Source organism: Numida meleagris, chromosome 2 (assembly GCF_002078875.1).
Source record: "Numida meleagris isolate 19003 breed g44 Domestic line chromosome 2, NumMel1.0, whole genome shotgun sequence".
Lineage (NCBI taxonomy): Eukaryota > Metazoa > Chordata > Aves > Galliformes > Numididae > Numida > Numida meleagris.
The window spans coordinates 53,648,117-53,661,215 of NC_034410.1; the positions used below are offsets into that span (position 1 = coordinate 53,648,117).

A 13,099-nucleotide genomic window follows, 5' to 3' on the forward strand; every position below is an offset into this window, starting at 1 on the left:
ACTGTAGCTTGCACTGTTGGTTTTATAATATAGAAAGTTTATTTGAAGTTGAAAAATATTGGATTCATAAATTAGATGAGTACAATCAAATTGTAATACTAAAAATAAACAGTATTTTCTAATGAAATATTTTGGAAAATACTTTTGTATATCGATTTCCCTTAATAAGAAGTTTATTTGGATTGCAACTGTGGGAATCTCAGAATCTGGCTTTTGAACTAGGGTACACACTGTAGGATACGGTAAATATTAGGTATGATTTTTAGTATATTCTTAATAGCGACAGGTGTCTTTCTGAAGTTAAAATTTGTCTGAGATACTACTTAGTCTTCCATCAATTTAAATAGTTACATTTTATATGTGTCCTGCAGGACTGTTTCACAACTCATAAAGCATCATTAGGTAAATGTGGAGATAGGTATCTACAAAATAAAATAGTATGAATCTCACCAGACATTACTAAAATATTTTTTTTGAATTATAAATTATTTCACCTATGACATTCTACTGCAGTTATATTGACTAGAACTGTATTTGCTACAACTGACAAGTGATATTTTTGTCATCTTTGGAAGCAGTATTTTAAAACTGGATTAACTTAATTTCAGATTAGTCTGAAACCTGAAGAATTGGGTTCTGGCGATGTTGATAAAGAAACTGAGATTTTAAGAGTAAGTATATTGTGATGTTTATTTCACATTAGCATAACAAAGAGCTTCATTTTACCCATCTAGATTGTAGATGATCCATGTTCTTTGACAATAGTACGATTTCCCAAATAAATATATATATGTGTTTAATACCTAGCATTCGAAAATGCTTTGTAGGAAACACTGGGGATTTCATTTGAAGATCTCAAAGACATAAGTGTATGTAAGTGGGGAAGAAATGTGAGAAAGGAAGAGGACAACAAAGGAGTAATGTCAAGATGACTCTTTGAAGGAGAAGATGCATTTAGTCTGGCTCTGAGAGGGCAGTAAAAAGGAGATAGGAATTTCTTTATTTTAATTCGAAGTGTCTGCTATAAAACATATGTTTGCTTGTGTGAAATATTTTACACAACACCTTCCACTGTTACTTGATTTTGACCGTCATTTGCACTTTCCTATATCTTGGCCTTTGTGAAGAATTATAATATTGTTGTATGAAGGTTGGCTAGGAAAGAGAAATGCTCTGGCTCAGCAACAGTTAATAAGGAGCATTCATGCTGGGTAAAATTTGAGTCTTGGGCCACTGACTTATATTTAGCCACTGGTTAAATTGAGATGGTCAAAGCATCTTCCTGGAGATGGCTATCTCAGCTTCAGAAAGAGCTTGCATAACTTACGAATCAACTAAACCACTTTATCTTGCAGCTACAGTATCTAGGTTCATTTCATTAGATTGTGTTGTAAAATGCAGTAGTTGAGAGCTGGTTCATGAGCTGTTCAGCTGTGTGCAGGACGAACAGGCTCCACAAACAGAATGGGATAAGTGGGATGCTGAGTACTTTAACATATTAGCTAAATCTGTCACTTTCACCATACTGTGTTAACAAGCTCAAGTAAGCTTTGTTTTAGAGACTGAAGTGGTGCACTGTTCTTGTATTTCCCCTTCACTGAGAGCTGATATATTTTGAGAGACGGGACTTACACAAGATGGGTTCTGGATTAAAAAAGAGCCAAGCACAGTCAGGTCTTAGCCATAAGTATGGATCCTGAGTGCTCTATTAATAGCATATAAGTCGTTCTTGGAAATCAGTGGGGAAATACCTAACCATTTTCCTTTGTTCAGTGATTCCCCTGAATTCATTTCACATTAATCATTGGAATATCTCTGAGATGTTTATGGGATTACAGAAAGCAGGCACAGAATTTTTCAGTTTTTGATTTCCTAAAATAACATGTTTCAAAGTGGCACAATTCAGAGAGCAAGGATAAGAAAGTCAGTGTGATCATAAGTAAGGAGTATATCTGTGAAACTAGAACTGTTTCTTTATGAACTGGAAAGGGGATAGGGACCAAAGCCAATGGTTCTATGAACCTGAACAGTTTGTATGAAATTCTCCCATTACATGTATAATGAATAAATGAATTTGGCCAAAAGAGAACAGAATATATCTGTCAGGGCATTCTAACAATGCTATTAATTTATCCAGAGTCTTCCTGGGCCACCTGGCAGTCCAGGATTGCATGACCTTCGAGGAAAACCAGCCCCTGATTCAGATGGAGAACCTCCTCAGTCACCAAGGGAAGATGGATCTGCTGGTGAACTGGGCCCTGAAGTGAGTAACCATTCACAGATAAGCTTTGATGTTGTTCCTGCCCTAAAGCAGGATGTTCTAAGGCTTTCAATCCTAACAGCCTACAGTCTATATAATTCCTGGTATTACTGCAAATTAGTAGATTCATAGAATCATAGAATGGCTTAGGTTGGAAGGGAGCTTAAAGATCATTTAGTTCCAACTCCTCTGTCATGGACAGGATTGCCACCCACTACATCAGACTACCAAGGGTGCTATCCACCCTGGCCTGCAACTCCCCCAGGGATGGGGCATCCACAGCTTCTTTGGGCAGCCTGTTCCCATGCCTCACTACTCTCTGAGTAAATAATTTCTTCCTAACATCTAACCCAGGCTTATCAAACTCAGCGCCTACAGGCCACATGTGGACAAGCAGAGCTTACAGTGCAGCTCACCCCTGCTGCCATGTCATCATGGCAGTGGCTCCTCCCCATCAAGTGGCCCGGCCTAGCTCTGGGATATGGAGAAGCTGCAGTGCAAGGCTAACTTGTCCTCTCACACCTGTAACATACATTCAGTCACATCAAATCCTGCATCTATTACATATGGCATGCACTTGTGCCACATGTTGAGTAAAACACAGTGATTGCTGATGCTACTTTTTTAACTTACCTTATGGTGTCTCAAAAGAAAATTGAACCCAAAGAAGTAAAATCATGGATGAAGGAAGAGTGTTCAACAAAGAATGGACAGATGAGTATTTTTTTGTGAAGACAAATAATATGGCACTATGCTTAATTTGCAAGGAAATCATGTCAGTTTTCAAAGATTGCCATTTAAGCAGGCATTATATGCAGAAACATGCTGCCAAATTCAATGCATGTCAAAGAATGCTTCAAAAAGACAAAATAACGAGTTTAAAAAAATCTAATCTAATCTAAATTTTTAAAAAATCTACCACCTCAACAAAATCTTTTTAAAAAGTTAAAACTGAAACACTCTGTTTTAAAAACTAGTAATGTGTTAGCAAATCTGATTGAAAAAAAAAATCAAAACTGTTTACTGATGGTGAGTTTATTACACAATACTTGGAAAGAGTGGTGGATATAATATGTCCTGATAATAAAATGGATTTTTCTAAAATCAGTTTATCTCACCAGAATGTAGCCAGGCAAAGTGAAGAAATACAAAAATCTATTGAAGGAAATTTGGGGAGTAAAGCTGCTAATTTGAAATTTTAGTGCTTTGGTAACAGATGAAAGTACTTATGCTACAGATATAGCTCAACTTGCCATTTTCATTAGAGGTATTGATAATGAATATAATGTCACTGAAGAAATGGGTTCTTTGGTGCCATTAAAAGACACAACTAAATCTCTTTATTTGTATGAAGCAGTGAAAAATGCATCAAAGTGTTTTTCTTTAACCTTTGTCAGAATATCTGGTATAGCTACTGATGGTGCCCCAGCGATGGTTGGTAAAAAAGAGGGATTTATAAAATTAATAGAAGACGATGCAATTGCTGTAGGCAACTCATGTTTCATAAAATAACATTGCACTGTACATCAATAAAATTTATTTGTGAAAGCTCTAAAAATGGATAATGTTATACAAATGGTCATCAAAGCTATGACTTTCATGAAGTCCAATGGATTGAATCATCACCAGTTCCAAGAGTTCCTTACAAGTATGGATGCTGACTATAGGGACAGCATTTGCTTTTCTGAAGGAAAGTGCTTAACTTGAGGTAAAATGCCTGAAGATGAAAAATAGCTCAGAGGTTTAGCATTTTTGGTGGATTTCACTTCACACTTAAACATGCATCTTCAAGTTGAAAATCAACTTATCTGTGCTATGTTTTGAACCATAACAGTGTTCAAAATGAAACTTAAATTATGGCAAGCTCGAGTAATGAAAAATAATTTTGTGCGTTTTGGTGCAATGACTAACCACAGTCCTGTGTACAGTGAGCATAAGGAACCTTGCTTTCATTTTTGATAAAGGAATTTGAGAACAGGTTTCAAGATTTCAAAAAAAAAATCATAATTTCTGTATATTCATGATTTCACTTTCAGTCGACATTACCAGTGAATTTTCAAATGAAATGTACTGAGTTGTAATCAGACATTCAACTTGAAGAAAAAATTTGATCACATCTCTCTACTAGACTTTTACAAGACCTATCTTAACACGGAAAAATACCTTATGCTTCACAATCACACCTTGTTCATGCCATCGCTTTTTGGCAGTGCATATATTTGTGAACAACTGTTTTCAAGGATGATTCACAAGAATAATAATATTTCATAAAAAATCTCTGACAAACACCTTGAGAACTCATTAAGAATTGAAACACTTCAATTGAACCAGATGTTAATGCATTAGTTTCACAAAAACAAGGTTAAATGACCCACTAGTTTTATGGTTTTGTTGCCCTTTTTTAAAATAAATAAATAAATACATATATAAATAAGTTTTGTTACTTGTATGCAGTAACTGTATTATATATTTTATATGTGGCCTAAGAAAGTTTCTTTTCACTCAGTGCGGCCCAGGCAAGCCAAAAGGTTGGACACCCATGCTCTAATACATGTATTGATTGACTGACTCTACAAAGCCAATTTTTCCCAGCCTGGCTGCCCTCTTGAATGCATGCTCTGTCATGGGTACAAAACAGTAAGTCAGATGGAGAGCTAAATATGCATTTTTCAAGGCAAGAGTATAGTAAGACATCACAAGGAAAACCTATGCCACTTTTTGACTTTGTGAATACTAACCTTTTCTCAGATAGTTCTCATCTGGTCTTGAGTTTGCCAAAAGTGCAGATGGCTGAAGTGCATGTGGAGTTCAATCCCAGCTCATTTGTTACAGTGTTGTCAAAACCTGTTTGCATAAATTGGCTATTTTACATGCAAACATCATATTTATATTATGTAATTTTAAATTACTTTTTGTTTTATTATGTGATTGCTTGATATAGTTTTCTATTAATGTACTTTTAAATAATGTTTTGATACAAAACCAAACTGTCAGAAGACAAGAAATACAAGTGCTAGAACTTGTGAGCTGCTTCCTGGTGCCATGTAAAGGACCACATTTAGTAATTTATACTGCTGTTTTATGAGTTGGTCCAAAATACTTCCCTATGTGTGTTAAGAAAAAGACTATCAAATGGCACCTGCTGTAGATTTGCTATCATTCACAGGGTCCACAAGGTCTTCCTGGGCTTGATGGAGTGGTTGGCCCACAAGGACAGAAGGGAGAAAAGGTAAGTTAAACATTTGTGTTGCTCCTACTTCAATGTGATATCTTTGTCAATATTAAGCTATAAAAAATGTAAATTACTGTCCTTGCAACACAGTGTTGACTGGCTTCATTTTTTTTTTTAATCCAGCGGCTAATGGATTATTAGAACATATCATAAAAGGCATTTTGAGAAATCCAGATGTTTTCAATCTCATTTTCTGCAGCATGAAGTGCTCTAAATGCAGTATGAGCTACTCCATTGTGATTCACCAATAAAAAGCTGGCAAGTCTGTAGGAAGAACTCCAGCTCCTAGTTCAGATTGCAGAAGGCTTTCTCCATGGTGTGTGCATGCATGTAAGGGCCACTGGAATTACTTAAGTTTGGATTCTGTAGTCTGTTCCATGTGCTTTATCCCAAGCTACACAAGAGCAGACCTGCTGATTATTAACGGAGCAAGTTTTGTACACTTCTGCAGAAGTCCATATCTGTATTAACTGATTACTGCTGCAGTGCTAACACTCTCAGCCATGATATCCCAACCCCGCACTTGCGGCAGTTCCAGCCTTCATGAAGCATTTGGTGAGGTATTTCAGATGGTAGCAGAGGACTACTTAGTTTTCTGTTGACTTGATGAATGGCTTCATGCAGGATTAAATAAGTACTACAGCCAGCACAAGAGGAGGAGTGGGAAACTGTTAAGTTTGGCTAAAAGCAGACCAAAGTGTGATCTAATAACTGTCTGCAATTGTCTGAAGGGCCTGAGGTAAAGCTGATGAAGCCAAACAGTTCCTCATTGTGCCCGATGATGCAGTGAATGATAACGGTCACAAACTGCATCTTAAGAGGCCCTTATGAGAATCCTATTCACTACTAGTGGTGCAGAACTGTAGCATGTTGCCCAGAGAGGATATGTAAGTTCCATTCTTGGTTTTCATGCCCAGTCTGGACAGAGCCATGACTGACCTGATGTAGAGATGGTGATGTTTCCACTTCAAGGGGGACAGTGGATTGGAAGGCCTACAGAGGCCCTGCACAACCCTCTTTCTGTGATTCTGTCTCCCAAAGTTAAATAACTACAGGACAATTTCATTTTTCAGTGAACTTCTATACCAAGGTTTATGCACAAGAGCTTGAAAGTAGTTTCACAAGTGCACACTGAAATTTCACATACTACAAGGAAATGAAAAAGCAACTCTTGAACAATCAGAATACTGACACAATTTTTTATTTATAAAATAATAAGGGGTTTTTTTAACATGACGTACGAAGAATGAAGACTCTAAACTATGATTTCAAAAGGTTGAGATTGGTAGAACTACAGCACAGATGGGATCTAGTAGCTATCCAGAAAACAGAGATTGCATCTTTGGATGGTAACTACTAGAACGTTCCTACTATAATCAGTAGTTTAAACAGAAGAACGACTACCTGAAGCAAACTGGACTTGAATTTCTGCTTATTGGAAAAGAACTTGATGTGGAAAGTGTATTAATTGGAAGAAAAATAATAATTTTCAAAAAGAGTATATAACTCAAATAAAGAGCCAGAAGTTGACTGTTTTCCCTTGCTGTACCTGTTTTCTACATTGTGTACATACATTGATAAAATTTAATTAAAAGTGAAGCACTATATATTTGCTCCCATTCAATACAGTCCCCAGCATGTTGGAATAATAGGATTTCTCCATTTCCACTATGGGTTTTTTTGTGGGTTTTTTTTTTTTTTTTTGAAAGCCTTGGTTTAATCTATATTGCTATATCTAATTATAATCATTTTTCAGTACAAAGAAGACTACTGGGAGAAGCTGCAGAATGTACTGAAGAGTAGAAAGTGAAGTCAATTTGTTCCCTGGAGTGATATTTAATATGGTTTTTTTGGTCATTAATTTTGGAAGAAGTCATTGCTATCATTTTGATGCTGATGATTACCCATTTTTTTCAGATCTTACTCAAGCAGTTTTTATTGAATGTGTAAGGACAAGAGATTTCCAATGTAATGATTAAGTCCATTAGCTTCAATGTCACTTAGAAAAGAAATATTTGCATGCTGTGTTTCTGTCCTTTCCATACATTAGATGTGAGAAAATGAATTTAGGTAAGGTATATAAAAGCAAATCAAATAACTTGATTACTGCTGAAGAGCCTAAAACCATACTGGTAATCGTATCCCTTGTTTGGTGTCCTAGACAACTTACGTGGTATCAGTTTCCACTTCTGTTACTGTCCATGAGGGTTTTTCTCACTTAAGATGAGAAGCATGAAGATGTGACCCACAGTGTTTAATTCTCTAGACCTTCAAAATCTCCAGCAAAACTGAAATACAAAATTGCTCCCTGTATGCATGCCAGACCAGAACTATTCATTTGTTACTATAATTTCTGAAATATGGATTGTTTTATTTTTAGCAAAGGGGCCTAATGTTTCACATAATGGACTTTATGACATAAAGTCAACACAGAATTTTGTGGGTATTTTAATTAAGCAATTACAGACATGGTTTGTTTTGTTCTGTTTTGTTTTGTTTTGTTTCTTTGCATGATTAATGCCCTTATTTTAAATGAAGAGGATTGCTTTTCTTTTGCAGGGTGATAGAGGTCCTCCTGGTTCTGTCGGTGCAAAGGTAATTAAAAAAAGGAAAAACGATGGTGACTTTATGGGAAAACTGTATCACTCAAATACAATATGTTAGTTATAATTTACCACAGGAAAGGGCTAAGAAGTCTAATAGATTATGATTTTGAAACCCAAGCACTTACTTGCATCAGCTTGTGCATGTTCAGTATAACTAACGGTAGACTGACTTTTTATTTTAGGGTGATACTGGAGTCACTGGATCAATAGGCCCCAAAGGAGAAGCTGGTGCTGATGGTTCTCCCGGGAAACCTGGGCCCCCTGGGCCCCCTGGGCCCCCTGGGCCCCCTGGACCTCCTGGACCCACAGGTCTAAGCTACAGTTTAGGATCTGAGGTATTTTACTATTAGGAATTTTATTATAGCTATGGATATACTTCCTTAATAAGGGACAATGTAATCATCTCAATATTTCACAACCATCTAAGAAGGAATCGATGAATCATTCATTACAGACAGAACCATTTGTTACAGACTGACACTTTCCTATGGGCAACCTACAATTCCTTTTACCATATGGGCACTAGGACAATGTAATTGACCATGCAAGGAATGGATTTATTTAATTACTGGAAGATAGACAAAGTTATATCCATCTACAAGGTAGACATGACAGAAGATCCTTGTTCAGGAGGCTGGTAGGAAGGGTCCCTTGGGATTTGGTCCTGGAGGGTAAAGGGGTCCAGGAAGCCTGGTTGCTCCTCAAGAAGGAAGTCCTGAAGGCGCAGGAACAGGCTGTCCCCCTGAGCCGCAAGATGAGCCGGCGGGGAAGGAGACCGGCGTGGATGAACAGGGAGCTTTTCCTGAGGCTCCAGGAGAAAAAGAGAATCTACCCCCTGTGGAAGACAGGACAGGTAACTCAGGGAGAGTACAAAGAGGTTGCCAGGATGTGCAGGGAGAAAATTAGAAAGGCAAAGGCCCAGCTCGAATTAAGCTTGGCTGCTGGGATTAAAGAGAACAAGAAACTCTTTCACAAATATATTAACAGTAAGAGGAGGACCAAGGAGAATCTCCATTCCTTACTGGACGCAGCTGGGAATGTGGCCACTGAGGACAATGAAAAGGCTGAGGTTCTCAATGCCTTTTTTACGTCTGTCTTTAAAAGCCAGACCAGTTGTCCTCAGAGCACTCTACTCTCTGAGCTGGAATTCTCGGATGGGGAGCGAAACAAACCCCCCATGATTCAGGAGGAAACGGTCAGAGACCTACTACTCCACCTGGACTGCCACAAGTCCATGGGGCCGGACGAGATCCACCCGAGAGTACTGAGGGAGCTGGCAGAAGAGACAGCCAAGCCACTTTCCATCATCTATCGGCGTTCCTGGTCAACTGGAGAGGTCCCAGAAGACTGGAAACTTGCCAACGTGACTCCCATTTACAAGAAGGGTCGTAAGGAGGATCCGGGGAACTACAAGCCTGTCAGCCTGACCTCGGTGCCGGGGAAGGTTATGGAACAGATTGTCCTGAGGGAGATCACGCAGCATTTGCAGGACAACCAGGGGATCAGGCCCAGCCAGCATGGGTTTGTGAAGGGCAGGTCCTACTTGACCAACCTGATCTCCTTCTATGATCGAGTGACCCGTCTGGTGGATGAGGGAAAGGCTGTTGATGTGGTCTACCTACACTTCAGCAAAGCCTTTGACACTGTCTCCCACAGTATTCTCCTGGAGAAACTGGCAGCCCATGGCTTGAACAGCTACACCCTTTGCTGGGTAAGAAGCTGGCTAGAGGGCCGGGCCCAGAGAGTGGTGGTGAATGGAGTTAAATCCAGCTGGCGATCGGTCACGAGTGGTGTTCCCCAGGGGTCGGTGCTGGGGCCTGTCCTGTTCAATATCTTTATTGATGACCTGGATGAGGGCATTGAGAGCACCCTCAGTAAGTTTGCAGACGACACCAAGCTGGAAGGAAGTGTCGATCTGCCTGGGGGTAGAGACGCCCTGCAGAGAGATCTGGACAGGCTGGGGGAGGCTCAGGGGAGACCTCATCGCTCTCTATAACTACCTGAAGGGAGGTTGTAGTGAGCTGGGGGTCAGCCTCTTCTCTCTTATAACTAATGTCAGGACGAGAGGGAATGGCTTCAAGTTGCGCCAGGGGAGATTTAGGCTGGACATTAGGAAATACTACTTTTCTGAAAGAGTGGTCAGACACTGGAACAGGCTGCCCAGGGAGGTGGTTGAGTCACCGTCCCTGGAGGTGTTCAAGAAACGTTTAGATATAGCGTTGAGAGACCTGGTTTAGTGGGGTTATGTTGGTGGTAGGTGGATGGTTGGACTAGGTGATCTTGTAGGTCTTTTCCAACCTAGCTAATTCTATGATTCTATGATTCTATAAAACTACAAAAATTAGTCTTACCTCAGTCCTTGAAAAAGTTCTGGAGAAGATTGTCCTGGGAGATATTGAAAGGCATTTAAAGAACGAAGATATTATCAGACCTACTCAATATGGGTTCACTAATGAATCTTGCCATTCATCAGTTATTCCTGCCTTAGTAATTTGATCTCTTTCTGTCATAAGGTCACCCACTTGGTGTATTAAGGGTAGGTGGCAGAGGTAATCTTTCTGGATTTTAGTAAGGCCTTTGAGATCATTCCTCACAGTATCCTTCTGGACATATTGTCCAACTGTGAGATAAACAGTTTCACACTATGCTTGGTGATTCACTGATTCAACAGCAGAGCACAAATGGTTGTAGTAAATAGAGATTCATCTAGGTGGCAGATATTCACTACCACTGATCAATTCTAGGGTTGATTCTGTTCAACATTCTTATCAATTATTTGAATGAAGCAGTGGAGTGCATATTCAGCATTCTCAGCAAGCTTGGAGAGCTTGCTGAGGTATCTAGAAAGTCTAGAATGCTGGACAATCAGCACGTTATAATTAATGGTAAATGCTGGGTTCTGCACCTGGAACTGAGAAGTGCTAGTCAGAGGTACAGACTGAGACATAAATGGCTGGAGAGCAGTGCAGCAGAAATGAGTCTGGACATTCTAGTCAACAGCAGGCTCAGTATAAGCCAGCAGTGTGCCCTGGCAGCCAAGGAGCAAACTGCATTTTGGAATGCGTTAAATACAGCATAGCCATCTAGTCAAAGGAGCTGATTACTGCACTATATTTAGAACTGGTGCAGCCTTACCTCAAATATTGTGTGCTCCACAATATTAAAAGAATGTTAAGGTACTTGAAAGCACCCAGAGGAGGGCAACAAAGGCAGTAAACATGCCTTCTAGGCTGGAAGGCATATTCTATGAGGGGAGGTTGAGGACGCTTGGGTTGTCCAGTCTGGAGAAGAGGAGACAGATAGGTGATCTCATTGCTCTGTACAACTTCCTTAGCAGGGAAAGTGGAGACAGAGGTGCTATTCTCTTCTTCCTGTTAACCAGTGATAGGATACATGAGAATGGCACATGAAGGGAGGTTCAGACCAGGCAGTAGGAACTATTTATTTACTGTGAGAGTGATCAAACGCTGAAATAGGCTCCCTAGAGAGGTGACTGATGCCCCATGCCTGTCAGTATTCAAGAGACATTTTGACAATGCCCTCAATAACATGTTTATTTTTCAGTTAGCCCTGAAGAGATGAGGCAGTTGGACTTAATGATCTTTGCAGGTCCCATCCAACTGAACTGTTTTATTCTATTCTTATTTAGGCAGTTGTCTTTAAATTATTCAGTAATTAATCATTACCATATGCTATATATAAATATCATTACTAATATCAGGTTCTCAAAGCTACTACTGTATTACAAGGAAAAACTTCTTTGGTATTATTTTTCACATGTAAATAATTTAAAGATCTAAATATACATAGAGAATGGTCAGCGTTCATTAAAATCAAGCTGCATGTCCCATTTAAATTACTGCTTTTCTCATGCTGTCATTTTGGAGGCCATGAATTTAGTTTCTTCTGTAAGATGGAAATACAAAGACAAATTTTTGACATTTGTGACTTCATAGTATGTAACACTCGAAAGAAAAAAAAATAATCTATTAAAATAGAGAGATATCTCAAATGCTACATTCTATTTCTGAGAATAATATCTTCATCACTTTAAAATATGATATCTGGTCAACTCGAGTTTTGCATGTTATTTGAGAACTGTTCATTTAAATTGTCCTTTTAGAGCAGAAAGTAACTGCAGTACAGAAAGGCAAAGGGAGCACACTCAGATTCAAGAACTAGAGCTACTGCATTAACATTCTTATGAAGCAAACTTAAGAGGTAGCCTGCGTCAATAATTACATTTGAGTTTTCCCCTTTTCTCTTTTTTAATCTAGCTGTTTTACTCAGGAAAGTCTTTCCCAAGTTTTTTTTTTTAATTATTACTGATTTCATAGGGTACAAGACAAGGCTTCATATAAACTGAGGACAGTTTCATGGGAAATAAGCAGTATTTGATCAAAACTACTGGCCATCTATAGAACTGCAGTGGTAGTGTGGATGTGGTTAAAAGATGCCAGTTAACCTACAGATAAATGCATTTGTTTCTGCTGGTATCTGCACTGCTCCTTTTGTATTTCTCTCCTCTTTACTCTAGAGACACTTCAAGTTCTCCTAGTACAGAGGTGAATACTATCACTTGTTTAGAGACCTATTCTAATATCTTGAGGAGAATCTCTCACCTTTATTGGATGTGGCAGGGAATGTTTTTGCTGAGGATGAGGAAAATGCTGAGGTTCTCAATGCCTTCTTTACTTCTGTCTTTAATAGTCAAGCCAGTTACCCTCAGGGTACTCAGACCACCTCTGATCTGGAAGACAGGGATGGAGAGCAAAATAAACCTCCACAGTTCAGGAGGAAACAGTGAGCTGCTACACCACCTTGACTGTCATAAGTCCATGGGGTTGGATGGGATCCACCTGAGGGTACTGAGGGAACTGACAGAAGTGATTGCTAAACCACTTTCCATCATTTATCAACAGTCCTGGTCAACCAGGGATGTCTCAAATGACTTGAGTCTTCCCAAGGCAACACCCATCTATAAGAAGGGTCCTAAGGAGA

At 39.1% G+C, this 13,099-nt stretch overlaps 1 protein-coding gene across 1 annotated transcript in view; it reads left to right on the forward strand.

The window, feature by feature from the left end:
* Nucleotides 1-13,099, forward strand: part of COL15A1 (collagen type XV alpha 1 chain) — a 100,958-nt gene that overhangs the window by 25,718 nt on the left and 62,141 nt on the right. Inside the window, exons 7-11 of the mRNA XM_021386366.1 lie at nucleotides 609-671; nucleotides 2,138-2,263; nucleotides 5,427-5,489; nucleotides 8,052-8,087; nucleotides 8,281-8,433. Coding sequence (XP_021242041.1) covers nucleotides 609-671; nucleotides 2,138-2,263; nucleotides 5,427-5,489; nucleotides 8,052-8,087; nucleotides 8,281-8,433 — 441 coding nt within the window. The remainder of the gene's footprint in view (nucleotides 1-608; nucleotides 672-2,137; nucleotides 2,264-5,426; nucleotides 5,490-8,051; nucleotides 8,088-8,280; nucleotides 8,434-13,099) is intronic.